Source organism: Dipodomys merriami, unplaced genomic scaffold (genome assembly GCF_024711535.1).
Source record: "Dipodomys merriami isolate MVZ:Mamm:240054 unplaced genomic scaffold, mDipMer1.0.p SCAF_70, whole genome shotgun sequence".
NCBI classification, from domain to species: Eukaryota; Metazoa; Chordata; class Mammalia; order Rodentia; family Heteromyidae; genus Dipodomys; species Dipodomys merriami.
In genome coordinates this window covers 5,886,685-5,911,657 of record NW_027206291.1, presented here as the reverse complement: position 1 = coordinate 5,911,657, position 24,973 = coordinate 5,886,685, and the positions used below count along the sequence as shown (strand labels likewise).

Sequence of the window (24,973 nt, the reverse complement as noted above, 5' to 3'; positions counted from 1 at the left end):
TTGAACTCTGGGCCTGAGTGCTGTCCCTGAGCTCTTCAGCTCAAGGCGAGGGCCCTACTACTTGAGCCACAGGGCCACTTCCGGTTTTTCTGTTGATTAATTGGAGATAAGAGTCTCATGGACTTTCCTGCCCAGGCTGATGTTGAACCTGGATCCTCAGATCTCAGCCTCCTGAGTAGCTAGGATTACAGGTGTGAGTCACCAGTGACAGGTTCCCATAAGACTCTTATCTCCAATTAACTACTCAAAAGCCAGAAGTGGCTCTGTGGCTCAAAGTGGTAGAGAGCTAGCTTTGAGCAAAAGAACTCAGGGACAGAGCCCAGGCTATGAGTTCAAGCCCCACAAATGACAAGGAAAAAAAGTTTCACAGACTTTTTCTGCCTGAGCTGGCTTTGAACCAGTATCCTCAAATCTCAGCCTCCGGAGTAGCTAGGATTGCAGGCGTGAGCCACTGACAGACACCTGGCCAGCTAACTCCTCTATGCCTGAACACAAGGCTTAAATGATGGGGATGGAAAGCTACTGGCGAGGAAAACTGTCAGCAAGCACCTACAGCAGTGATGGAGCTTTACCCTGGAGAAGACAGAAGGCAAAAGGGCTCCCATACAAGCACAGACAACCCAGCCGGGTGCTTGCTGGTCTTTATTGGGGTGATGCTTAGAGTCTGAATAAATATATGAGAAGGGTATTCATTGGCTGTGGCACGCCTGGCCTCCCCCTGGGCACAGAAGTCTGTGGGGTTCGAGGGTCACCGGCAGCCACACTCAGTGGCCACCATGTTGGGCACATGGTGCGCACTGATGCGCTCCTCGGACAGGCTGATGAGGAGCTTGCCCGCATAGGCAGTGGGCACGCAGCAGGGCGGGCGTGCCAAGGAAGCCCCGCGGGCCTGCATCTTCAACAGCAGCACTACGTGGTTTCCATAGTGCGGGTTTCGGTCGGACTGCGGCCAGCCGCACGTACCCTGGCAGTTGTTGGCCTGATAGGTCTCCGGGATGAGCACGGAGCGCTCCGCTCGGAGGTCCACACTCAGTTCCCGCAAGGAGCAGGGCCCCTCGCTGACAGCCCTGGCTGGGGCTCCAGCGCTCCGCTGCGCTCGCCCCGCCCGACGCTGATCGCGCCTGCGCCACTCTGTGCGCAAGCCTTGCAGCGCCTTCAACAGTAACAACGCACGCAGGGGGTCCCCGGGGCTGTCGGGATCGCGGGATTGGCCAGGATCACCCGGGCACAGTGTGAGCAAGCGCGCCAGCAGTGGAGGTGCAGCTGGAGGCAGCCCAGGGAGGCCCCGCAGCTCAGCGGCTGCCGCCTGTAGCTCTACAGCCACCCGGCGTGCCAGACCTGAGGTCCAGGGCGCCGATGTGGGGCCACGAAGCTGCTCAGGATCCCCGGTAGTGGCTGCAGCTTGGGGGAGCAGCACCAGCAGCGGTTCCTCCCTGTTGAGCAGGCGTTCCAGCGCTGCGGGGTCCGATAGGTTGACCAAGCCCTGTGGGAAGCTGGCTAATACTGCTGGGTCCAGAGCCAGGCGGGGTGGCCAGGCCTGGGCCGAGGATCCCCGTAGCGCGCGCACCAGGCGCGTGAGCGTCTCCAGGAAGGGGTCGCTGCTGAGCGGCAGTTCCTCTGACTGGGAGAAAGGCCTGGAACAGCAGTAGTGGGCATCGTGAGGGGAAGAAGCTGTGCTGACCTCCAGCCCCCATCTCCTTTGCTCATATTCCGGGCCTGCGCGCACCTGGGCTGTGGAAAGGGCATGATGTCCAGCTGGCGGTGCGCGGGCAGCAGGGCAGGCCCAGACATCAAGAGCAGGGCTGGGGTCATCCTTGTGAAACAGCGGATGTCGGAGCCAAACAGCAGGGTCTGCAGCTGGGCAGTACTCAGGGAGACATCTGTGGAGGTTAGCACAGAGTTGGCTCAGGATCAGTTAAGCTGCAAGCAAGCCACCTGCCGCCCAGTCCCTTCCCTTTCCACACAGGCATACCGTCTCCACGGGTTCGAAGGCTCAGGGTGAGTCCAGGGCCATGCCAGGCCCCTGCGGGGTGATTCACAGCCAATACCAGATAGCGTGTGTCTTGGGTGGGGCAGAAGCTCTGTGGAAATGGTGACTCAGCCAGGCTGGATGAGGATGGTCATGCCCAGCCCAGCTTCCCACCCCTTCAAAATTCTGCACTTGGAGCCTTTTCACTAAGTGCAGACCTTAGGAAAAGCCCAACGCCTCTTCCCTGCATAGAGGACTTCTAGCAGCCCAGGCAACTCCCAAGTACCTGAATGCCCTGCAGCCCAGTCCCAGTGACAGTGACCTCCGGACCAGGCCCAGGATATAGCACCAGCAGTGCTTGCTCCATGGGGCTAGCTTCTCCAAGTGGGGGCTCCTGGAATCTCAGTGACAACGTGGGCTCCCAGGTCACTGCAGCCAGGACAAGGGGACAACATAAGTCAGTGGCCAGTAACTCCCCAAGCCCATCCTGAAGGGAGAGCCCCTCCCCAGCTGGAGCATTCCAGAGCCCAGTGCGGCTAAAGCTGTCTGGTCCTGCTCTTCTGCCCATCTGTGCCACCCTCTTGTGGCCAGAAAATAAGTGAGCTTGGCGGTGGTAATGGCTGACAGTAGCAGGATGGGGATTACCCTCTTTACCTTTAGGTTGATTGGCTCTGGAGTTCCAGGCCCAGTCCTACTTTGTGGGCCTGCTAGTCTGGTTCCTGGCTGCTTCTATGGGAGCCAGCCCAGGGACTTCCAGTTCCCAGACACAGCAGAGATAACTTGCTGCTTCCTTGGCAGAGACCCACAGCCCAGTTGCTGGGTCTGGCCTTGGAACCACAGGTGGCATTGGGCCTTGGTGGAGGCTCCACAGCACTCCATCTTACTTGGGAGGATCCTTCTTTTAATGTGAGTGGTGCTGAGTAAATGGAGCCACTGGGCTTTTCACATACCTTCAGCCAGGTGCAGGATCAGCAATCGCTGCCCTCTAGGGTCCCCCAGCCAGGACCCCAGGTGCTGTAGGACAGGCAGAGTAGCTTGCGAGTCACTGGAGCTGCAGACCCCAAAGGTGGCCAAGTCTAGGGGTCCCCATCGGGCCACCTGCACAGCCTCTAAAAAGGTCTGTTCATAGGTGCTCAGAGACCCCACCACCTGCAGAGGGTCTTTGTTCTTGTTGGCCTTGCTCGGGGTCATCAGACACAAGGGGTCCAGGAGGCTCCCTGCTGGCCAGACCCAGTCCTTATGGAAGACAAGGCCACCAGTGCTGGTAGTAGACTCTTCAGGGATCTTAGTTCCCAGTACAATCCCCATAGTAAATAGCAGCAGGACCCACTGAGTATGAGGCAGATGCAGCATCATGGTGTTGAGGGACTAGGCAGGAACACGTTTATATGGTAGACACAATATCCGGAGGGGGAGGGAGTGACCTTGGGGGACAGTGTAGTGCCCCACTGGGCGCCTGGACAGGTGGGTGGCAGTCCTCTCAAAGGGCTTTCTGTTCCTGGCAGGCCACCTATCTCTTAACAAAGCTGGGCCTGTGATCACACTGGCCGGTGTCGTCCTTGAGGATCCCTCCTAGAACTGTAAACTGGGGGTGGGGCAGGTGTCCCAGGCAGATCTCTTGCCTTGGAGTTTGTATCATAGGCTGGATAGGCATGGCTGGAGGACAAAGTGCCAGTCCAGCTCACAAATCCATCTCTGGGGCCCAAGTTCAGGCCTCCAGGCCTGAACACCCAAGAGAACATCCCAGGAACCTTCCTAGTTTGGGATAGTCTGAAAGGTTCCCATTGTCCTATGAGCCACCTGTAGTGCTCCTAGCAGTTGTCATTTCCTCCCATGTGGATTCAGCCTTCCACCCCACCATAACCCATAGCCACACATCAGTCCACTGCAGACATGGGGAGGCTGTTTACTGGGCTCCAGGGACAGTACAAAATACAAAAGCTTGCAATGTCTCCATGGGAAAATAGGGAAAACAGAAAACCAGACTCACAAGGGGGGGCATTTTTCAGTTGGTTGGGGGAGGAGGGGGAATGTTCCCAGGGCCTTCGGTGGGGAGTGGAGGCCTCATCATGGGAGGCATGGGAGTTGGAGGGTGTACCCCAGGATTTGAGGGGTGAACCCCAGGAGGCTGAGGGTGTACTCCAGGAGCAGCAGGGTGAACCCCAGGAGGTTGAGGGTGTACCCCAGGTGCCTGTGGGTGAATCCCAGGGGCTTGTGGGTGCACCCCAGGAGCCTGGGGGTGAACTGCAGGAGCAGGATGCACCCCAGGGGCCTGGGGGTGAACTCCAGCTGATGGAGGAGGGTGGACCCCTGGGGCTGGTGGATGGACTCCTGGAGCTGGTGGGTGGACCCCAGGGGCTGGTGGGTGAACCACTGGAGCAGGGGGGTGAACCCCAGATGTGGGGGGGTGGACCACTGAGGCTGCAGGGTGGACTCCAGGAGCTGGAGGGTGGACTCCAGGGGCAGGTGGATGGACCCCAGGAGCAGCTGGGTGGACGCCAGATGTGGGAGCATGGACCACTTGGGCTGGGGGATGGACCCCAGGGGCTGGTGGAGGCAGCTGGGGAGGTCCCGGGGGTCCAGAGGGTGCAGGCCCGGTGGGGGGCATAGGGGGTAAAGGAAGGCCTCCTGGTGGAGGTGGAGGCAAAGCCTCTGGTAGTGGAGGCCGAGGGGGCAGGCCATTCATCAGCGGAGGTGGGGGCCGCTTCACACCTGGGGGCCCTGCAGGAAGGCTGGGTGGTGCTGGAGGCTTCTCCATCTTGAAGTGGAACTGGAGAAAAAACTAAGAGACACAAGAGGGTTTAGTGTAGGTTTAGTTTAGTCCATGGCCCCATGGGGAAGCTTCAGAATGCCCATGCCCTACAGCTAACCTGCTTGGTCTCCTTGTTCCAGTGGGTCCAGAACTTGCCTTCTGCCTTGTCGATCTCCCTGCTGGGCACCTGGAATATAAAGGAAGCCACAAGAAGTCTTTAGGACCCTATGGCCTATAGCTGTAGGCCTTTATGCAGGAAGTTTAATCTTGGTTGTTTATCAACTGATCTATGTTCCTTTTTTGAGACAGGATCTTCTTATGCAGCCCAGGCTGACCTGAAAGTCTCAATCCTTCTGCCTCTGCCTCCTGAGTGCTGGGATAACAGGAGTGTGCTACTATGCTCAGCCCTTGCTGTAATGTACTAATTCAATGGAGACACAGGAGATAAGACTCAAGGATAAAGTAATGTGGCCAAAGGCCTCACAGATCCAGACTTTAACCAATACTGGTCTTTTTTGGTCATGGGGCTTGAACTCTGGGCCTGGGAGCTGTCCCTGAGCTCTTCAGCTCAAAGTGAGTGCTCTACCACCTGAGCCACAGTGCCACTTCCGGCTTTCTGGTGGTTAGTTGGAAATAAGAGTCTTGTACACTTTTCTGCTCAAGCTGACTTTGAACCACGATCCTCAGATCTCAGCCTTCTGAGTAGCTAGGATTACAGGCATGAGCCACTGGTGCCCAGCTGGTCCTCATTTTTTCATGGACACCATGGAGCCAAAGGCAACACCCTAAGATGAAGGTTCATGCTGGAGACATCTCCAGTCTGAAATGGGAACTGGCTGCCAAGTTACCCTGTGCAGCACCCTCTCACAGGGGACTTCAGTGACATTACCTTGAAGGCGATGGTCTCATAGGGCTCAGCGGCCATCAACAGATACTGCCAGCGTCGGTCTGGAGGCTCAATCCTCTGCTCATAGGCAGACATGAAGCGGTGACGGGGCATGATGCCCTCAGCAATTTCAGGGTAATCGATCTGAGGGGACACAGCCAGTTTTAGCACTGCCTTAGGGGTATCTTTAGGGTCCCCCTTTTGTTCAAGATTTTGCCCTGTCTTACCTGGAACAGGAGGCTCTGCTGGCCCATCTCAGTGTCCCTCTGTTTGGTCACTGCAACACAAGGCTTAGTTCAAGGGATTTATATTCCCAGAGCCAAAGGCCTCAGGGTGGTCTAATATACACACTCAACAGAGGGGGAGAAGGATCTGGGGAGTTCCTGGCTGGCAAAAATGAAGGGACAGGGCTGTGAAGGTGGCTCAGTGGTAGAGTGCTTGCCTTGCATGCATGAGGCCCTGGGTCTGATTCCTCAGCACCACATAAGCAGAAAAAGCCAAAAGTGGCACCGTGGCTCAAGTGGTAGAGTGCTAGTCTTGAGCTGAAGAGCTGAGGGACAGCACCCAGGCCCAGAGTTCAGGCCCCATGACAGACAAAAAATAAAATAAAATAATGAAGAGACAGGACATGTGGGGTTTGGAGCATGTGACTGATTACTCTGGTGGACAACAGAATATGTTCTGCTCCAGAAACTCTAAAGACGAGACCACTACCCAACAGGCAATTTCTCTGCACTTGGACCTGTTGTCAGGCTTTCCCATCACCACTGGATGCTGAGTGCATCCAGGAAGGTCAAGTGCAGCCAACCTGAATGGCTAGCCCTGTGTTTGGAGACAAGCAGGAAGGAAGCTTTGCTTGTGTCCTTAACAGCTGCTGAAAGTAGTGGTCTCCCACTGGATCCTGCTACTCCTGCGGGCCCATGTGCACCAGGCAGGTCCATCCCCACCACCTTCTGCGGAGCTCCTTCGGTTCCCACCTGGCCACTTACCCAGCTTTCTGCCCCAAGTCACCCAACAGCACTCACTAATGGACCTGTTAGACAAACTATTCCTCCTTCCCTACTTTTCCTTTCTCCTGAGGTTACCTGGAACTAGCACCCAGGTTCAACTTAAGAAAAGGGGGTTGCTACAGGTAAGAGGCAGGGTACTTATTGGCCGCTTGCCAGTTCCTGGCAGCAGCAATGGCTGTGGGTGAGGGGAAGACTGCTGTGTGAAGGTCAAAGAACAGTAGCTCTGTGTGGCCCAGGGTGCAAAGAGCTCATTCATGCCCAAGGCAGCTGTGGGCTGGCTGGCTGCCTGTCCCATAGACATACCTTTGTAACCGGGGCGGCCAATCTTCACAAATTTCTTCACCTCCACCTTGACCTTCTCTGGTGCTGGCTGAGCAGGGGCTTCCTTGGCCTCTTTGGCCGCACGCCGAGCCCTACAGGCAGAAAAGACATGGTGATACAGCCCCTCCACCCAGGCTACCAAGGCCACTGGCCGAGGTGCCAGAGCCCCCACAACCTTGGAGCTCATCTCCAAGTAGAGGAATAAAAACAAGAGGGTTGGAACAAAGCTACAGTAAGGCAGCAGAAGTAAAAACACTTTCCCAGTCCCACCTCACCTAGCTGAGGAGCTCTCTGGCTCACCCAAGAAGTTAACATCAGGGAGAGCACACCCATACTTGGGTGGGGGATCCAATCCTCTCTTCCATGCCCACCCATCCATGAAGGATGCCAGTAATAGCCCAGGGTGGCTTCACACCCTCTATACATACTACATGGCATCCCATTGAGGAGAGGGAGGTACTCACAAGTTGGTCTGATGCTTCTTCCCCTGAGTATGTGCGAGGTAACTCCCCTGAAGAAGGAAAGGAAACACACATGACCCAAAGGGCTTCTGCATGGGATGGCCTACAATCCCTGGCTGATCAGGAAGCAGGTTAGCAGAGCTGGTGACAGGTCAGTAAACCTGGGCTAGGCCCTTCAAATAGTAAAGCTGAGAACTCACCTCATTGTTGTGAAGTGTAAGGCAAAGCTTACATTCATAAGATCCCAGGTGGTTTTTCATAAAATATGGGTCCTGGGAAGGGAATAAATCCTCGTTAGTACAAGATATGGTCCCAGGGTCAGGTCCCTCTGGGACCTGCCTAGTCCCTAAACCCCATGCCCAGACAAAGTCAAGCCTGGGGGGAGCCTGGCTCTCCCTAATGGTACTAGTTTTGATGCTTCTGAGACCTGGTCTGTGGCCCAGTGGGAGCATCCCCAGCAAGAAGAGAGAAGAGAAAAAGAGGCCTAGCTCACCTTGTTGATGTCGATTGTTTCTAAGGCGAGCTGTCGCAGGCGCTCCCGCCGGTCCCTGTTGCTCTCAGAAGAGGAAGCAACACCTCCACTGCCAGTCTTACCCCCGGGTCTATGCTGGAAGTCCATGGTGAAGGCTTTAGGGCTTTAGGAGACAGGGGAGAAACCTGTAGAAATAAAAGAGAGAGAGAGCAATAAGGACCATGGAGTGGCCAGGCATGAGGCAAGTATGAGGCCATCCATGGATCCACACTGTACTTGCTGAAGTTTAACCAACCCCCAAGGCCTATTGCAGGCCAGACACAGAAACAAGGATACTGGCACTTATCTGCAGAAACTCCAATCTAGATACTTAATGATTCCTAAGTGACCATGGAAAGAAGGCAGTTACTGTAGGCCTTCAAATGAAAAGCCTGAGATCAGAAAGGACAAGACACAAACAGGGAAGGTGAGGCCAGTTCTTGTCAACAAACTTCACCACTTCCAGGAAGCCTTCCTAGATGGATCCTAGATTGTCTCCTGTTCTGAATTCACTTCTTAGATGACTACATGTTCCACAATCTGACATATTTTTCTAGACTGCTATATATTTGCTGAAGGCCAGGAAGATATCCATGTCTGGACCTCCACTGTCTGACAAACAAGATACATTCAAGAATCATTTGTAGCTGGGTGCAAGTGGCTTACACCTATAGTCCTAGCTACTGGTTGAGATCTGATGACTGAGATTCTGACAACAAATCTTGAGACTTTTATCTTCACTTAACCAGCAAAAATTCCCTCCCTCCCCCCCCCCACCCACCCAGAGACCATATGTAGCCCAAGAAGGCTTTCCTGAACCCTTCAAAATCTTTTCCATGCCTCTGGGTTCTTTCCTCCCACATTCTCTCAGGCTCAATCAAACCCAATCTCCCAGAAGCATTCCATGACCACCCAACACTGTGGACTTTTAACATCTGACCCAGGTTTAAAACCTAGGGGGTTCAGACGCAGGGCCCAGATCAAGTGAAGGACAGCTACTTAAGACATCTTTGTCTTCTTTCCCAAAACCTGTTAACAGCCAGGTGCTGCTGGCTCATGCCTATATCCAAGCTATTTAGGAGGCTGAGAACCAAAGGAACTGTCTGAAACCTGTCCAAGCAGAAAAGTCTTGAGATTCCATATCCAATGGGTAGCTCAAATTGTAAAATACCAAGTGTGAGGTGAATGCAAGGCCCTGATTTCAAGCTACAGTGATGACTTAAAACAAAAATCCTATGACTAAAATAATGTACAGATGTGATCAAGAATCTTGACATGGTGATCATCTGTGCCCAATGTCATCATCACAGGGCCCTACTCCAGATTGGGAGAAACTGTGCTGCTACTCTCAATGAGGAGAAAGGAGCCTTGAGCTGAGGGCTATGGCCCCCTGGAAGCTGGGACAGGTAGGATACTGATTGCCCCTAGGACCTCAGGAAGAACCAGCCTATGGACTCATTTTATACCCAGCCAAATTTCTAAATAAATCCATGTTCAAATAACAAAGAACTCAAAACTAGAAAGTCAGCTACTTCTACAAGAGCTACCAAGTTTAAGACATGCTCTGACAGAACAATGCATTGGCTAGGGCTGGGAATGTGGCTTAGTGGTAGAGTGCTTACCTAGCATGCATGAAGTACTGGGTTCGATCCCTCAGTACCACATAAACAGAAAAAGCCAAAAGTGATGCTGTGGCTCAAGTGGTAGAGTGCTAGCTTTGAGCAAAAGAAGTTCAGGGATAGTGCCTTGGAACCCAGGCCCTGAGTTCAAGTCCTAGGACTGGCAAAAAAAACAAAACAACACAGCAACAAAAGACCACAATGCATTGGCTTCCTTAAAAACAGAAGACTGCCCAGGAAAGCAGCAGCTTAGCATCCTTGAGCAGAACAGTCAGTCCCACCCACCCACCCATGCAAATGACTAAGCTGGGCCCCAGTGGCTCACTCCTGTAATCCTAGCTACTCAGGAGGCTAAGATCCCAGGATCACCGTTCAAACCCAGCTCGTGCAGGAAAGTCCATGAAACTCTTTTATCTCCAATAAACCATCAGAAAACCGGAAGTGGCACTGTACTCAAGTGGTAGAGTGCTTGCCTTGAGCTGAAGAGTTCAGGGACAGTGCTCAGGCCCAGAGTTCAAGCCCATGACTGACAAAACAGAACAAACCAAACCACGAAATGCCAAGAGAAGAGCTAGGGCAAGGAAGTCTGTGACATGACTGGGGCTTGAACTCAGGGCCTGGGCACTGTCCCTGAGCTTCTTTTCCTCAAGGCTAGCACTCTACCACTTGAGCCACACCGCTACTCTGGCTTTTTCTGTGTATGTAGTATTGAGGAATTGAACCCAGGGCTTCATGCACGCTAGGTAAGCACTCTACCTTTTTTTTTTTTCCTGGTCGGTCATGGGCCTGAACTCTGGGCCTAGGCACTGTCCCTCAGCTCTTCAGCTCAAGGCTAGCGCTCCACCACTTGAGCCACAGCACCACTTCTGGCTTTTTCTGCTTATGTGGTACTGAGGACTCGAACCCAGGGCCTCATGCATGCAAGGCAAGCACCCTACCACTGAGCCACCTTCCCAGCCAGCACTGTACCTTTAAGCCACATCCCCAGCCCAACAGTTGAGTTTTAAATCAACCTAAAACAAAACTGAACCCTAAAAAACCTAAATTTAAAAAAAAAAATAGTATAAGCCAGGGGCCAGAGGCTCACACCTGTAATCCTAGTAACTCAAGAGGCTGAGACCTGAGAATAATGATTAAAAGCCAGCCAAGGGGGCTGGGAAGATGGCTCAGTGGTAGAGTGCTTGCCTTGCATGCCTGAGGCCCTGGGTCCGATTCCTCAGCACTGCATAAGCAAAAAAAAGCCAGAAGTGGCACTGTGGCACAAGTGGTAAAGCATTTGCTTTGAGCTTAAGAGCTCAGGGACAATGCCCAGGTCCAGAGTTTAAGCCTCACAACTCTCCCCCTCCTCCCAAAAAGTACAAACGCTGGGCACTTATGACTCACACCTGTAATCCTAACTTCTCAGAAGGCTGAGATCTAAGGATCATGGTTGAAACTGCCTAGGGCAGGAAAGACAGTGAGCCTCTTTGCTCCAATTAACTACCCAAAAAGGGGATTGGGGATTTAGCTCAGTGGAAGCACACTTGCCTGGCAAGTGCAAGGTTTTGCATTCAGTCCTCAGCTCTGGGGAGAGGGAAACTACCCAAAAAAAGACACAAGTGGAACTGTGGCTCAAGTGGAAAAGGGCTAGAATTGAGGAAATAAGGATTAAGGACAGCACTCAGGCCTTGAGTTCAACCCCCAGAACTGGCAAAGAAAATAATTAATTTCTAAAATGTGTAGTACAATGATAACCTACCCTCTGATCACATTACTTGCTTTAGCAGTATATTTCCAATCTTAGAAATAAAAGGTTTGATGAACATGAAGGTGAATAATCAGGGAGAGGACGAGGGAGCAGGAGACCTTATCAACTATGCACAAAAAGTCAACAGATGCCTAAAACCAGAAGCAAATGGCTTAAAAAAAGAACAACAAAAAGACAAGACTAGATGGCTTCCGGACCAGGGAGCACAGATAAAATTAGTTTTTGGTGGAAATACTATGTCACACCTATCGAACGATTATTTTTCGAAGTTCCTAGCAGTTCTGTGCTGGTTCTATAAGCTAGGTGGGCAGGCGCCTCGGTCCAAGTGATTCAAGTCCGCTTTCTTGGGGCGCCCTAAGCAAAACGGAACCATAGAACGTTTTGGGTGTCGCCTTGGCCGTTTTACAGTTAAAGGAATAGAGGCGCTTATCTGGGTTAAGGGACCCGCCAAGAGGACCCTCAGCCCACCCCCCCCCCCCCCCCGCGCAAAGCCCGGGAAAACCTCCAGGAAATGCTGCGATGCCAAAGGGGGGGACGGACCGGGAGGGCCTTAGACCTCCAAAGTGGGAATTCCGGCCTCAACCCCACAAGCCCTCCCAGGAGTGCGCGGGCCCGCCCACCCTCGAAAGAACGGGTTCTGGCGGTGTTAGTGCAGGCCGCCGCAGGCACCACGCTCCCAAACCCGCCCCCTTCCAGCGATCCCCGAGATTCCCCGCCGCCACCCACTTCCACCCCCATCCCCACTACCCCAAGCAGTTTGCTAGCCCCAGTCTCCGACGTCCCTCACCCGGGCCAAAGGCCTCAAACAGCCAAGGCCTTCTCAGCGACCACCAGGACTTGGCTTTGCGCAGGCGTACTACGGGCGAAAGAACCAACTCCGGGTCAAATGGAGGCGGAACTTCTTGTGTGCGCATGCCCCGCCCGCCCAGTGGCCCGGATGAATGGTTAAGAGCAGGAAGTGGATGGAGGATGCGAGCCCCGGCCGGATCCGGAAATGCGCCTTCACCTGGCGGACTCCCGGGAACAAGGCGGGAATGGCCGGCCTGCAGCGCGCAGGCGCAGTAACCCCTGGCGGTACTTCCGGGATGATTCTCTGAGACCTTTGTGGCGCAGACTGAGTTTCGAGCGTGGGGGCTGGGGCTGGGGGTGGGAGGGGGCTCAGCGGCCTCGCCCTGTGTTTTCTGGTTCCAGAACCCGGGCCGCGCGATGCGCTATAACGAAAAGGAACTGCGCGCACTATCCCGGCAGCCAGCAGAAATGGCGGCGGAGCTGGGCATGCGGGGCCCCAAGAAAGGCAGCGGTGAGCCGGCCGGCGGCCGGGGCTGGGGCTCCGGGGCGGGCGGGGGGTCCCGCCACCACGCTGACCCCGCCCTGTGCCTGCAGTAGCCAAGAGGCGGTTGGTGAAGCTGGTGGTCAACTTTCTCTTCTACTTCCGCACAGACGAGGCCGAGGTAGGTAAGGGTCTTGGGAAGAGCGAGAGGGGCCTTGCGTGGGCCAGCGGCCGATGCTCATGGCCGTTGTCTTGTGTAGCCCCTCGGAGCCCTGCTGCTGGAGCGCTGCAGAGTGTCCCAGGAAGAGCCCAGCGCCTTCTCCATCAGTGAGTGGATCCAGACTTCCCTCCTTCCCTCCCCTCCAACGGGAGCCCCTGGACTGGCTACGGGCGGGTCAAGGTCAGGTTCTCGTCTCCTTTGCCCGGCACACCTGTCTTAGCTGTCATTCTCATAATGGCTCTTCAACTTCGGGTACATCTGCCTCCGCTGTCACTCAAACATAGCACCAGGACTTTTTCGGTCCTTTGGATGTGAGAGGGCCTTGCCTGGTGGTTCATTTCTTCCCACCTCCAGTGCCTGCCCCGGATGCTGGCGACTAGGAATGTTATACCAGGGTAGATGAGGTCTCAGCCCGTCTTCTAGGGCTGCCATTAAAGATTCGGTATTGTGACTTCGGTGGCTTAAATATCAGAAAGTCTCTAGATTCTGGAGGCCAGAGACAAGGTGTGGGCAAGTGTGACTCCAGTCAAGGTGAACTCTATCCCAAACCTAGCCCCCATATTAGTTTCTTAGCTTGAGGTTTCACTCATCCCCACCTCTCCCTTCATCTCCACACAGCATTCTCCTTATCTGTGTGGTTGTTTGCATGTCTCTCCTATATAAACACAACAGTCCAGTGTCCTCCCCAATGATCTCATCTTAATTCTATGTCGAAAAGCCCTGCTTCACATCAGGCAGCCCTCAGGTTCTAAGGTGTGGTGGTGTGGTGCAGATGAGCCTGTGAGGGAGCCAGAGGAGGGGCAGTTTTGGGGCCTGGAAAGAGGATATTGGTACTGGCCAGCAGGGTGGGGACCAAATGGTCAGAGAGCAGAAGCAACTCCCTCCCTCTTCCCCATTCTCCTTTGCAGGCTTTTTGGAAGACCCAGAGAGGAAGTACCACTTTGAGTGCTGCAGTCAGGAGCAGTGTCAGGCATGGGTGGAGGCCCTGCGGCGGGCCAGGTGGGGCTCGGACAGCCTGGAGGGTAGGGCACAATAGCCATGAGGGGGTGGAATTGGGAACCTGACACAACAAACGAATAAGCACCGTTGTCTTCCCCAGTTATGAGTATATGCGGAAAAGCCTCATCTTCTACAGGAATGAGATCCAGAAGATGACAGGCAAGGTATGTGCAAGGCTGGAGGTAAGAAGGGCAGCCTCCTTATTCCTAGTTAATGCCACCTGTCCACTTCCACAGGATCCGCTGGAGCAGTTCGGCATATCCGAGGAGGCCAGGTTCCAGCTGACTGGCACACCAGTGGATGGGTGGTCCTGCATTGGCTCCAGGCTAGATGCACTGGACTGACCTTCCACCAAGGCCTCTGCCTTGGATTTCTGAATGCCTGGGTCTGTGATGGGAGTTGTTAGAGGGCTGAGTGGGGGCGAACAGGGGCTATAGGGTTTAAGAGAAACAGCTTAGCAAGCACCCCTGCCCTGGTGCCTTGGAGCCCACCTGACAGGTCTGGCATTTCTGTGTATGTGCTGCTGCTGCCACCAGCTCAGGTGCATCCATTGAGAACACCTGATTGTGGCAGCTCTCCTGCCCCGTACCAGCTGAATGTATAGTTAGGTGAAGCTGTGAATAGTAAGGGAGGGGGGGAGGGAGTCTCCCTCGACCAGCTGTGAACTCGACTCCTGCTGATGGGGGTGGCCTTGGTCCTCCCAATTCACTTACTCTGTTCAATAAAGGTACCTCTTTTCCAACTAAATGGTGGTGGAGTGAGGAAGAGGATGCAGGCAGCTGAGGCACCTGAGCACACATCCTTCGTTTTACCCAAGCAGGGTTGGACTATTGACTCTGAGAGGAGACCTTGGACCCTAAGTTAGGAAAGGCTAGGCTAGAGAGCTCACAGATAAGGGCAGCATTCCTATTGTGGTAGAAATTCTGAAGGGACCCCAGGTGATCCCTGGGGATAAGACCAGTTCTACTGCTGTGGCTGGGTCCCTGGGCTTTGTTCATCTGGAAGGCTTGGGTCCATTACATGTGGTTCTAAGAGGGCTGACTCTCCCTGAGTTGGGGGTCTCTGCCACTGTCTACTCCCATGTCAATGAATGCCCATAGAAGAAACGTTGTAATCCAGACCAGGTTCAAGTGAAGATTGATTTTATTACAGTGCCTAGAGGCAAAAACAATGCAGTGGGACACCCGTTAAGTACAGAGCTCACTACAGGAAGAAGCAGAGCTGTGCCAAGTTACAGATGAAGGCCAGAGGGAGGAATGCTGTGTGGTACTGGACTTATAAATGGAGTAGAGGGTGGGGCGGGAGGAACAGAGGAATGAGGGAGTTTTAGTCTCTACCAGTGGTATAGCATAAAGACATGAGAGCCAGTTCCTGCTAGTTAGCAGGGTGCCTCCCAGATCTGTGTGTGAGGAGATATTGTCCTAATCTCTACAATTTCTTGGTCAGTTCCTGGGCAAGAGCCACAGGGAGACTAGGTCCACAGCAGCATGCCCTCAATCCAAATGGCCTGGACCACCAAAATGACATCAGGCTCTGACACAATACCACCTGTCCCAATACCAGTTGCAGGAAAACACTTAAGTCAGTGGGTATCTGTGCAGGGAGCAAGGGGCCTGTTGGAGCCAGAGCCAGTGTCTGTCCCTCTGGTGGCTCAAAGTGGGGACATGTATTCATGCTGGGTGCTGGGTACTCTGCCACCCAGCACTGTGTTGGGCACACGCCCCAAACAACGCTTTTGTCTCCCAGCACTCAAGTATGTAGATCAGGTCACAGGACAGATATTTATTAAATATGGCCTGTCAGCAGGAATCCATGCAGTAGCATGGCCCAAGTGCACCGAGCTGTGGCTGCCTGGGTGGGCAGGCAGGCAAGAACACACAAGTGTTAAAAGAGTGTTTTCTTCCAAATCAGGGATTATGTGCCAGCTTTGCTACTATCACCCTGAAGTGTCCTAGAGGGCCCTTCTCTCCCCACTCCACCCCCAGGGTCCAAGGGAATGAGGCACAGCACCTATAGGCCCAGCAGAAGAGCACCAACACTGAATGAGGAGGAGAAGGGGAGGAGTCACCAGCACCATCTTCGGGGCTCCAGTCAGGGTGGGTTAGACCTGATACACAGGATTCCTTAGGGGACCCCCTGCCTGGGGCTGAGTGCAGAGATAGGCCTGATGCTTTTAGGCCCTCCCTTCCCAACTAGAAGCCGAGGCTCAGGCTTCTGAGTCAGATCTAGGTCAAAACCAGGGTAGGCTTATAAGCAAGCCCAGGAAGTCCTGCTCTTGCTGTGCCCTGGCCAGTCTGGCTACATCTAACACATCTGCCCCCAGGCTAAAGATGCCAATTTGGGGGGTTGAGGATGCCTAGCTAGGAGCATCCACAGCAGCTAGAGGAGCAGTGGCAAGCTGGAGCTGACCAGAGGACACGGTGGGCCATGTTTCCTGCAGGGTCCCCAGCCCCAGGGCAGGTAACCATTTTTGTGCCTTCAAATAAATAATTTTCCCCCTTCACTTTCATTTTTAAGTTCATTGTGCATTATACAATCTAAAAATAAATGCAGTCAAGTCTATGAAATTTATAAATTTTCATCACATCTCTATAAAATACTGTCACCCATCAGTGTGACTCTCTCCTATACACAAAACACCAAGGAACCCACGGCGGGCCTGCCCCATGTCACCCAGCCAGCTTGCCACAAGTCAGAAAAAGCAAAGGAATACAAAAGTAAATGCACTTGTCAAACAAGCCAAACCAGCCTCCAGGAATCAAGTACAAAGCCATGTGTGCAGCACCACTCAGAACAGCTGGAAATGCCGCCTGCTGCACCAAACCAAGGTCCCAGTCCACCCCAGCACCTGCCAGCCCTGCTCATATGCCAAAGGCACAGCCCTAGCTAGCCAGTTACCAGCTGGAGCATTCACAGTGACGGGGCAAGGTTGACAGAGGGGTAAGGGTGGGAGGGTGGGGAGGTCTGAAGGTAAGCTCTGGCATCCTCTGAAGGACCCTATGAAAAAACCCCAGAGTTGGGCATGCCTTTGGTACAGTTAACAAGCAGCCGGCGCTTCTGAGAACTGGTTTTGGCGTTGGTCAATGTCCAGGGCAGCACCAAGGTGGAGGCTAGTGCGGGCCTGGTGGTGAGATAGCACCGGAGCAGGCAGGCAGTCGGCGTCTCCGCTGGTGGGCCAGCCCTGCAAGTTCGAGTCTTTATATAGATTCTCTCTTATATAGACATTTCTCAATAGGTTGCCTTTAACGACTTAGATGGAATAAAATAAGTCAGAATTGTTTATACTTTTAAAAAAATGATAAATACTTTATCTAAAACTATCGACAGTACAAACTGGACCAGCCCCAGCACCTCCTGCGGGTGCCACCGATTCACAGTGGAGCTCCTGTCCTCTCCTGTCTCCGCCCTCTGGGTGGAGCCCAGCAAGCTGGCAGCACCAGGCAGCAGGCGTTGGTCCACACCGTCCTTGCATAGGTCGCACGGTTGAGGTAGAAGTCCTAGTTACCTGCAGGGGCATAGGGAGAGGGAGAGCAGCCGCTTAGCAGCCCGCTGGAGGGGCCCAGCACTCACTCAGGTAGAATAAAGATCTACAAACACACCCAGGCAGACAGAGTGAAGGCAGGGACAGGACAGACAAGTATTGCCTGCTAGCAAACACTGCCTGGAGCCACTGCAGCCAGCCGCTGGCCTACTTCCACCAGTCACCCTCTGAGAACACAAAAGTAGGGTAGCTACAGCCTGTCTAGAGGCTGTTACCACCCCTACAACCACACTTCTGTCTAGAAGTTTACAGATACCCAAGAAAAGGACATCATGGCCTTAGCCCCTGGACTTTCCGCCATGGATGCCTCACTTGGAAGGCACAACCTCACTAAAACATTTCCTTCCCTGAATAATAAGCCAGGCAAGCTGCCCTCAGGCCTTTTTACTTTCTCACCCAAGGAAGGTGCACATTGTTCTCACTTACAACCCTAGACCCCCAAGCAACCTTAGCAAGCTCTTCCCCACTTCCTAGTCAAGCAGCCTTAGACTTGGCCCATTCAGGCCAGAGTGTGGTGACCTCTTAGGTTGTCCACCCCTGCCCCCCCAAAGCTGGCTGCATTCCCCACCCCCCATTCTCAGCCTACTGTATAACAAGGGCACTGCATGCTTAGAACTTTTTTTTTTTTTTGAACCAGTTTTGGGGCTCATGCTTTTGTTCAACTTCTTTACTCGAGGCTGGAGCTCTACCACTTGACCTCATCTCCACTTCCAGCTTTTTGCTACTTAATTGGAGCTAGGAGTCCTGAGAAGTTTTCTGCCCCAGTTGGCTTCAAACACTGATCCTCAGACCTCAGCCTCTTAAGAAGCTAGGATTATAGGCATAAAGCTCTGGAACTCTCAACACCCTATGAAGTTTCAACTCTCAACACCCTATGAAGTTTCAAGTGCTTGAGGACACAGGCCTATGAGTGTTCATCACACAGCAACTCTGCCAGTGGCACGGCAACTGGGCACTGCAATGAGGCTACATGAGCCCTGACTGCCCACAATGTCTGGACTACCAGGGACTGTCCTTTATGTGCTAGCTAGAGTTGTCACGCAGAGCTTGCATCCTCTGGACTCAGGAGGCCCACACCCCAATGCTCAAGTCTGTGACCCTGAGGGCTTCCCTGAGCCTCCCTTTCCCAGCTCTACCCCTTTGGAAAGACGGGCACAGCAGCTTGAACCCCAGAGACCTCTACCAAGCCTTGCCAGGCTGTCTTCTGGGCAAAAGGAAGGATGGTTTGCTTTCTCGAGGGAACCACCTCGTGTGGCTCTAGCCTTACCTTACAGAATATGAACTGCTAGCTAAGCAAGGTCTTTATCGGGGCTTAACCCCCGAAAGGTGCGCGGCATAGGGAGGCGGCATGCCAAGGGAAACCCATACAGCAGGTGGACCCACAGAGCTGGCCTGCGGGACGGCGGGTGCTGTCTGTGCCAGGGCCAGCCGGGGCAGAGGCTGGTGGTGCACCGTGAATGAGGGATGGGAGACCTTGTGCGGGAGGGAGGCGAGCTTGACAGACAGAGTTGCGTTAGCAGGCTGCAGAGAGGCGGCAGAGGAGGGGGCTAAGAAAGTTTTGTTAGATGGGAGGGAAGCAAGGTTCTGCAGGAGCACGGGTTCAGAGTTAGAGGCCAGCAGCGCAGGGGGAGGAGGCAAGGTGACGTTAGGTGGAGGGGGGGCGTGGAGGACAGGTGGCCCCGCAGGGGACCGGCCCAGGTGCTGAGGAGGAAGCAGGGGAGGCAGGGGCGGAGGGGGCGGCCGAGTCTCCACGGAGGCCGCGGCCTGAAAGGAAGAGGCCGAGGTGCTGGCCACTGCCTGCAGCGGGCTCAGGCCCAGCTTGGCGCTGCTACACACAGCCCCACTGCTGACACTGACTCCAAATGGATGAGCAGAGGCGGAGGGCACCGTGTGGCTAAAGATACCTGCAAACAGGAGAGAAAACTCAGCTTCAACAGGCGGGCATGGGCTAGGCGAGCGAAGAAAAGGCACAGTCACAAAACAGGGAAAAGCAGAATGACAGCGGCGGCTCCGAGTTATATGTGCAGGCACAAGCGGCAAGCAGTGGGGCTCAGCACAGGACACTTACCTGCGCCAGACTGAGGCCCCGCCCCTAGGGCACACCTGCCCGACTCCGCCCTGCCAGAAGCACAGCCAAGGCCCAGAGTGCAGCCCACCTGGCCCGGGCTACACTCTGTCCTGCATCTGCACTGGCGCTGTCAGGGTTCCCTTGCCCAATGCCAGCTCCCATGGCCTTGCCGCAGGGCACATGGGTTCAAACAGGCGAGACCCAGGCAAAATGACTGCCTTAATTATATGCACCGTGGTCTTCTGGAAATAAGAGGGCACGTGTTATACGACAACTTGAATAGGCTAACTCAAGACAGTCCCAGCCTCACAACAATCGCCTACTTGGATGTGGCGACAAGGGTACAGGGGACTGTGTGGCTTGGCCTCACCCCTTCTAGAGGGCTGTGTAAGGAACCAGTGAAGCAGCCTGTGATGAACTGAGTGCTCCTGGGAGGCACCACCTGTCTGGAAACCAGAGCCCCCTTCCCTTTGGAAGCTGGACTACCTCTGCCTACCTCCGACAGTTCCACCAGCCACCCCGGAGGAGAAGCTGCCCATGGCGTGGGAGTTGGTCAGTCTGGTTGCAGCAGATGACACATGTACCAGGCCTGCAGCGGCCGGCACAGAACTGAACAAGGACTGCAGCACAGATGAGCCGGCCACTGAGCTGAGATTGGCCTGCAGGGACATAGGGCCCAGGGTGAACTGTGGCCCGGGCGTGAAGGTGCTCAGGAAAGGGCGGTGTGTCTGAGTGGTGGGGGCTGTGCTGCCTGCAGAGGATGCCACTGTGGGGAGGCCAGAGCCACCAAGAAGGCCACTGGGAGGCACCGCCGCAGCAGAGATGAAAAGGTTGTGGCCACTCTTGAAGTCAAGGTCACGGTCCCGGCCCTTGTTAGCCCTGCTGCTGTGTGGCAGAGCTGTTTTGTCCGTGGGCCCGCACAGGGGCAGGCCCAGCTCTCCCACCTCCTTGCCAGCACTGCTCTCACCCTTCAGGCCACCCAGGCCTTCCAGCTGCCGCTTGCTGAGGAAGGGATTGGCTTCCGAGGTGCCCTCCTTGCCCCGCTGTGAAGGAAAGCTAAGTGGGGTGCTCAGGCTGGCTGCCTCAGGGACCTTGTGGGAAAGGGAAGCACCGTCATTGAAGCCGTGTAAACTGAGGTCTGCAGCCAGGCCCCCACTGAAGGCCAGGCCATTGGGGGGGTTGGCACCTGGACTGAGTCCGTCAGCACCCAATAGGGTGCTGGAAAAGCTTTTCCTTGGATGTGCAGTGAGCTTGGCCTCAGCCGCCGAGGCTTCTTCCAGGGCTGGCCGGAACGAAAACAATGAGTTCTGGCTCAGGGCAGAGCTAGCTTGCAGTGGGCTGTCTGTGGACTTGGCCAGGCCGATGTCGGAGATGGGTGAAAAGGTGGATTTCCACTTGCTACTGTTGATGGGCTCACTTGCAGGTGCCAGTTTCCTCCCCACCAAGCTGCCACCTGACAGACAGGAAAGGCAGAAAGGTGAAGCCACTGTGCTTGCCCGGATTGTTCTTGACGCTGAGCACAAGATCTGGGACCCAGTGCTCCTGCTATTCACACCACAGGTGTGCACGATGTGGAGACAGGACTGAGGTGGATGGGAGACAGAGAGGTGGGCGGCATGAGACCACTCAGAAAGGGCTTGTCCACCCCATGAAGGGAGCTCAGAGCCCACCTTCCCCAGGAAGCAAGTACAGACTATCCCAGGCTGACATAAACACACCTGGGTCCCAGACACATTGTACTCACCATTATCCAAGGTCTTCGGGGGAGACTTGCTTTCTAAGGAGATTGTTGCAATTTTTCTCTCAATTCTGTTAAGGAAAGACAACAGCATCAGTGTATCCTAACAGGGCTACTAACACTGAACAGCTAGCTGAGGGAGGTCAGGAAGCAATGGACACAAAGCCATTTTCCGGATCCCTATAGGAGGACACTTGAACACAGCCAGGTGAGACCTGGCAACCAGTAGAATCCAAGCTCAGTCTCATCTTTCTATAGAGACAAGAGTTCCTCTGCTGAGCTACAGCAGGTGAGCAGGATCCATTTTCCTAATGCACCAAGAAGCAGGTAGGGCCTGAGTAGGGCCGCTTGTGTCCCAAGCCCTTTCTTAGTCCTGGAGCCCAGTGTGGCACAAGATGGCACTGGACCAGGCCATCACATTCTTCAGCCAGCATCACATTCTTCAGCCATTTACTGTGTGGGTCAATGTCTATCACACATTTCTAGGGTCAATGTGTGCTCCAAGGACACAGAAAAAAAAAAACCCGAAGGTCCTAAAGCTACTAAAGACTATTCTCCAATGCCAGTATGGCACACCCAAGGATGAAAGTTTTAACACAATTTATATATATGAAAGAGGAACACACAAAATAATCTGGATATGGCACCAAAGATAGTTAAAGAGAAAAAACAGGATGGGAGGGAAATGGGTGAAAATGAAGGAGATATAAATAACATTGTTGACAAATGTACTAAGCAGGTGTCATGCCTGTAAGCCTAGCTACTCAGGAGGCTGAGATCTGAGGATCCCAGTTTAACGCCAGCCTGGGCAGGAAAGTCGGTGAAACTCTTATCTCCAATTAACTACCAGAAAACCAGAAGTGGTGCTGTGGCTCAAGTGGGAGAGCACTGGCCTTGAGCTGAAGAGCTGAGGAACAGCTCCCAGGCCCAGAGTTCAAGCCCCACAACCAACCACTCCCCCCAAAAAGAAATGTACTTACCTATGTAATGACCTTACCTATGTAACCCCTTTGTACATCACATTTACAATAAAATTTAAAAAAATTACAAAATTACAAAATTGTATTTTAAAAAGAAAAAAATGTAAGTCTGTTGGACTTCACTGACATAAAAAGAGAGCCGGATGCCAGTGGTTCACTCCTGTAATTCTAGCTACTTAAGAGTCTGGGATCAGGAGGATCATAGTTCCAGGAGACCCAGGGAAGAAAAATCCATTGGATTAAATCTCAAAGGAAGAAGCTGTGTGTGGTGGGCTTGTGCTTGCCATCCTAGGTAATACAGGGAAGCTAAAAACTACAAGAATCATAGTTCAGGGGCTGGGAAGGTGGCTCAGTGGTAGAGTGCTTGCCTTGCATGCCTGAGGCCCTGGGTTTGATTCCTCAGCACCACATAAGCAAAAAGAAAAAAGCCGGAAGTGGCGCTGTGGCTCAAGCGGTAGAGCTGAAGAGCTGAGGGACAGCGCCCAGGCCAGAGTTCAGGCCCCACGACCGGACCCCCCCCAAAAAAAAATCATAGTTCAGGTACATGGCTAGGAAGGAAGGAATATCCTATCTCAAAAATTAGTACAAAAAAGAGCTTGGAAGCAGGACTCAGTGGCAGTGCCTGCCTACCAAGTTTGAGGCTCTTCATTCAATCCCTAGTAACAAACACACTAACACACATCACCCAGGAAAGGATAGCAGTGAGTGCTACAGGCCCCACTAACTGACAGGTTACACCCAGATATGCAAAGCTTACTGACAACTAAAGAGCAAACACCTGATACACTCTCTCCACATGACAAATACAAACAGTCCAGAGCATGAATATGAAATGCAAATCAAAACCAGTGAGAGCTGGGCTTGGTGGCCCAGCAACCGAGAGGACTGAAAATTCTAGGTGAACCTGGGCAAGGGTATCTCAAAAAGTCAACAAAAAACAGCCAAGCACTAGTGGCTCATGCCTATAATCCTGGCTACTTGGGAGACAGAGAAGGGGAGGATTATGGTTTAAGGCCAGCCCAGGCAAAAAGTTAGCAAGATCAACAGAAAAAGATGGATACCATAGTGTGAGCCTGTAATTCCAGCTACAGTGCAAAGCTATTAATATGAGGACTGCACTACAGTGGAAAGTATAAATAAGGAGGATGAGAGTCCAGACCAGCTTAGGCAAAAAAAAAAAAAAAAAAAAAAAAGTGAGACTCTACTTCAAATAACCAGAGCAGGGCTGGGAATGTGGCTTAGTGGTAGAGTGCTTGCCTTGCATGCATGAAACCCTGGGTTCAATTCCTCAGTACCACATACATAGAAAAGGCTGGATGGAAGTGGTGCTGTGGCTCAAATGGTAGAGTGCTAACCTTGAGGGGAAAAAAAAAAAAAAAAAAAAAAAAAGCCCAGGGCTCAGAATTCAAGCCCCAGGACTGACAAAAACAAAAACAAAAACAGAGCAGAGCTGGAGGTGTGATTCCAGTGGTAGAGTGCCAGCCAAGCAAGCAATCCAAGCAAGCATGAGGGCCTGATTTCAAACCCCAATACCAGCAAAAAACAAACAAAACAGCAACAAGTTCTGGAGGCATGGCTTTAGTAGTAGCAAACATAAAGTCTACCCCAAGTCTTAAGTTCATATCCCAGTAAATGCCATACATAGAACACAACTATGATACTGTTTGAGGAAACAAAGGAGATGTGGGAGAGGGAAAAAGAATGAATGAATGGAGAGAGTAGATCGTATGAAGATGGCATAAGGATTTACACTGAAAGTTGTTGAATGACAGGGGGCTGGAGAGATGGGGAGAGAACAATGGAAGGGGTTATTCTGATTAAAATACAATATACACATGTCTTAAATACCATGGTAAAACCCTTCGGTGCAATTTTTTTTTTTGTCAGTCCTGGGGCTTGGGCACTGTCCCTCAACTCTTCAGCACAAGGTGAGCACTCTACTGCTTGAGCCACAGCACCACTTCCAGTTTTCTAGTGGTTTATTAGAGATAAGAGTCTCATGGACTTTCCTGCCCGGGCTAGCTTTGAACAGTGATCCTGAGATCCCAGCCTCCTGAGTAGCCAGGAGTACAGGTGTGGGCCACCAGCACCTGGCTTCTTTGGTGCAATTTAAAAAAAAAAAAAAAAAAAAGAACAAGAAAGTGAGCTCTGTCAGGGTCCAATATCTATGAGGGGGGAGGATGAATGGAGAGGGTGAGTGAGGTGAATATGGTCTAAGTGCTTTATATATGTGTATGAAAACACAACAATGAAACCTTTTGAAATAACTGTCTTAAGAAAAAGTCAGGGCAAGAGAGTAATATATATTGTATGCATGTATGGAAATGTCACAACAATCCTCCCCATTGTACAACTAACGTATGCTAATTTTAAAAATCTTAATTAAAAATAAAGCCTTTTCAAGGTCAATGCCAGTCAGTAGGCCAACCCCTCACCTAATTCCTGGGCAGGTGGGGGTACAGCTGTGGCCTATCACTGAGGCCTCCTTCTGGGAACCCCAGCCCCCAGCCCACTTACCGGGTGCTGCTGGGCTCATCCTCAGAGCCTGGCTCCTCATCTGAGGTCAGTGGGGAATAGTGGGCCCCATTGGACTGGCTCAGAGGTCGTTCCTTTTTGAGCACAGGGGGCTGGTCATGGTCGTGGTAGGGGACAGGGGAGCTCTTCAGAGAGTTCTCAGGGGACGAGATGGCTGTAATCTCCAAGGGCTGGTTGATGTTGCTGACCTGAGGTATCAGAGATTTAAAAAAATACACATGCAGCCGGGTGCCAGTGGCTAACACTTATAATCCTAGCTGCTCAGGAGGCTGAGATCTGAGGATTGCGGTTCAAAGCCAGCCTGGGCAAGAAAAATCCATGAGACTCTTATTTCCAATTAACCACC

The 24,973-nt window shown here is 53.0% G+C and overlaps 4 protein-coding genes across 12 annotated transcripts in view; 1 reads left to right on the top strand and 3 right to left on the bottom strand.

Moving 5' to 3' along the window:
• Nucleotides 1–654: 654 nt before the first annotated feature.
• Amh (anti-Mullerian hormone) lies at nucleotides 655–3,325 on the bottom strand. Its single transcript, XM_070008072.1, has 5 exons — nucleotides 2,920–3,325; nucleotides 2,256–2,398; nucleotides 1,973–2,081; nucleotides 1,727–1,880; nucleotides 655–1,634 (listed from the first exon to the last, which is right to left on the bottom strand). Exons 1-5 carry the CDS (start codon nucleotides 3,323–3,325, stop codon nucleotides 749–751), a joined length of 1,698 nt encoding a protein of 565 aa, XP_069864173.1. The 3' UTR covers nucleotides 655–748.
• Nucleotides 3,326–3,855: 530 nt separating this feature from the next.
• On the bottom strand, nucleotides 3,856–12,173 carry Sf3a2 (splicing factor 3a subunit 2). The gene is made up of 9 exons (XM_070007953.1): nucleotides 12,064–12,173; nucleotides 7,893–8,056; nucleotides 7,600–7,671; nucleotides 7,403–7,449; nucleotides 6,921–7,030; nucleotides 5,835–5,884; nucleotides 5,611–5,751; nucleotides 4,840–4,908; nucleotides 3,856–4,751 (listed from the first exon to the last, which is right to left on the bottom strand). Exons 2-9 carry the CDS (start codon nucleotides 8,016–8,018, stop codon nucleotides 3,975–3,977), a joined length of 1,392 nt encoding a protein of 463 aa, XP_069864054.1. The 5' UTR covers nucleotides 8,019–8,056; nucleotides 12,064–12,173; the 3' UTR covers nucleotides 3,856–3,974.
• An 85-nt stretch (nucleotides 12,174–12,258) lies between these two features.
• On the top strand, nucleotides 12,259–14,512 carry Plekhj1 (pleckstrin homology domain containing J1). 2 transcript variants are annotated; one of them, XM_070007956.1, is made up of 7 exons: nucleotides 12,259–12,350; nucleotides 12,468–12,576; nucleotides 12,660–12,727; nucleotides 12,807–12,873; nucleotides 13,675–13,765; nucleotides 13,866–13,929; nucleotides 14,002–14,512. In XM_070007956.1, the coding sequence occupies exons 2-7, from the start codon at nucleotides 12,483–12,485 to the stop codon at nucleotides 14,107–14,109; spliced, it is 492 nt and encodes a 163-aa protein (XP_069864057.1). In that variant the 5' UTR covers nucleotides 12,259–12,350; nucleotides 12,468–12,482; the 3' UTR covers nucleotides 14,110–14,512. The 2 variants fall into 2 exon arrangements, with proteins under 2 accessions (XP_069864057.1, XP_069864058.1); XM_070007957.1 differs by lacking the exon at nucleotides 12,259–12,350 and having other exon boundaries at nucleotides 12,406–12,576; nucleotides 12,663–12,727.
• Nucleotides 14,513–14,891: 379 nt separating this feature from the next.
• The window catches only part of Dot1l (DOT1 like histone lysine methyltransferase), a 66,651-nt gene continuing 56,569 nt past the window's right edge, over nucleotides 14,892–24,973 (bottom strand). For 6 of the 8 annotated variants that reach the window (XM_070007944.1, XM_070007945.1, XM_070007948.1 and 3 more), the window contains 3 exons: nucleotides 24,610–24,815; nucleotides 21,119–21,183; nucleotides 19,277–20,827 (listed from right to left, as the gene is read on the bottom strand). In XM_070007944.1, coding sequence (XP_069864045.1) covers nucleotides 19,857–20,827; nucleotides 21,119–21,183; nucleotides 24,610–24,815 — 1,242 coding nt within the window. In that variant the 3' untranslated portion in view covers nucleotides 19,277–19,856. Of the gene's footprint in view, nucleotides 17,474–18,573; nucleotides 19,211–19,276; nucleotides 20,828–21,118; nucleotides 21,184–24,609; nucleotides 24,816–24,973 lie in introns of those variants that run through there. The other 2 variants (XM_070007952.1, XM_070007946.1) reach the window with 2 other exon arrangements.

Bases quoted from the DNA above. Each gene is read 5' to 3' on its own strand.
- Amh (XM_070008072.1), bottom strand. From the start codon at position 3,325: ATGATGCTGCATCTGCCTCATACTCAGTGGGTCCTGCTGCTATTTACT. The intron at 2,399-2,919 runs GTATGTGAAAAG...TCCTGGCTGCAG, and splicing joins GATCCTGCACCTGGCTGAAG to TGACCTGGGAGCCCACGTTG. The intron at 1,881-1,972 runs GTATGCCTGTGT...TAACCTCCACAG, and splicing joins CCTTCGAACCCGTGGAGACG to ATGTCTCCCTGAGTACTGCC.
- Sf3a2 (XM_070007953.1), bottom strand. From the start codon at position 8,018: ATGGACTTCCAGCATAGACCCGGGGGTAAGACTGGCAGTGGAGGTGTT. The intron at 7,672-7,892 runs GTGAGCTAGGCC...TTCCCTTCCCAG, and splicing joins AAACAATCGACATCAACAAG to GACCCATATTTTATGAAAAA. The intron at 4,909-5,610 runs GTAATGTCACTG...TTTATATTCCAG, and splicing joins ATGAGACCATCGCCTTCAAG to GTGCCCAGCAGGGAGATCGA.
- Plekhj1 (XM_070007956.1), top strand. From the start codon at position 12,483: ATGCGCTATAACGAAAAGGAACTGCGCGCACTATCCCGGCAGCCAGCA. The intron at 12,874-13,674 runs GTGAGTGGATCC...TCTCCTTTGCAG, and splicing joins GCCCAGCGCCTTCTCCATCA to GCTTTTTGGAAGACCCAGAG. The intron at 13,766-13,865 runs GTGGGGCTCGGA...TGTCTTCCCCAG, and splicing joins GAGGCCCTGCGGCGGGCCAG to TTATGAGTATATGCGGAAAA.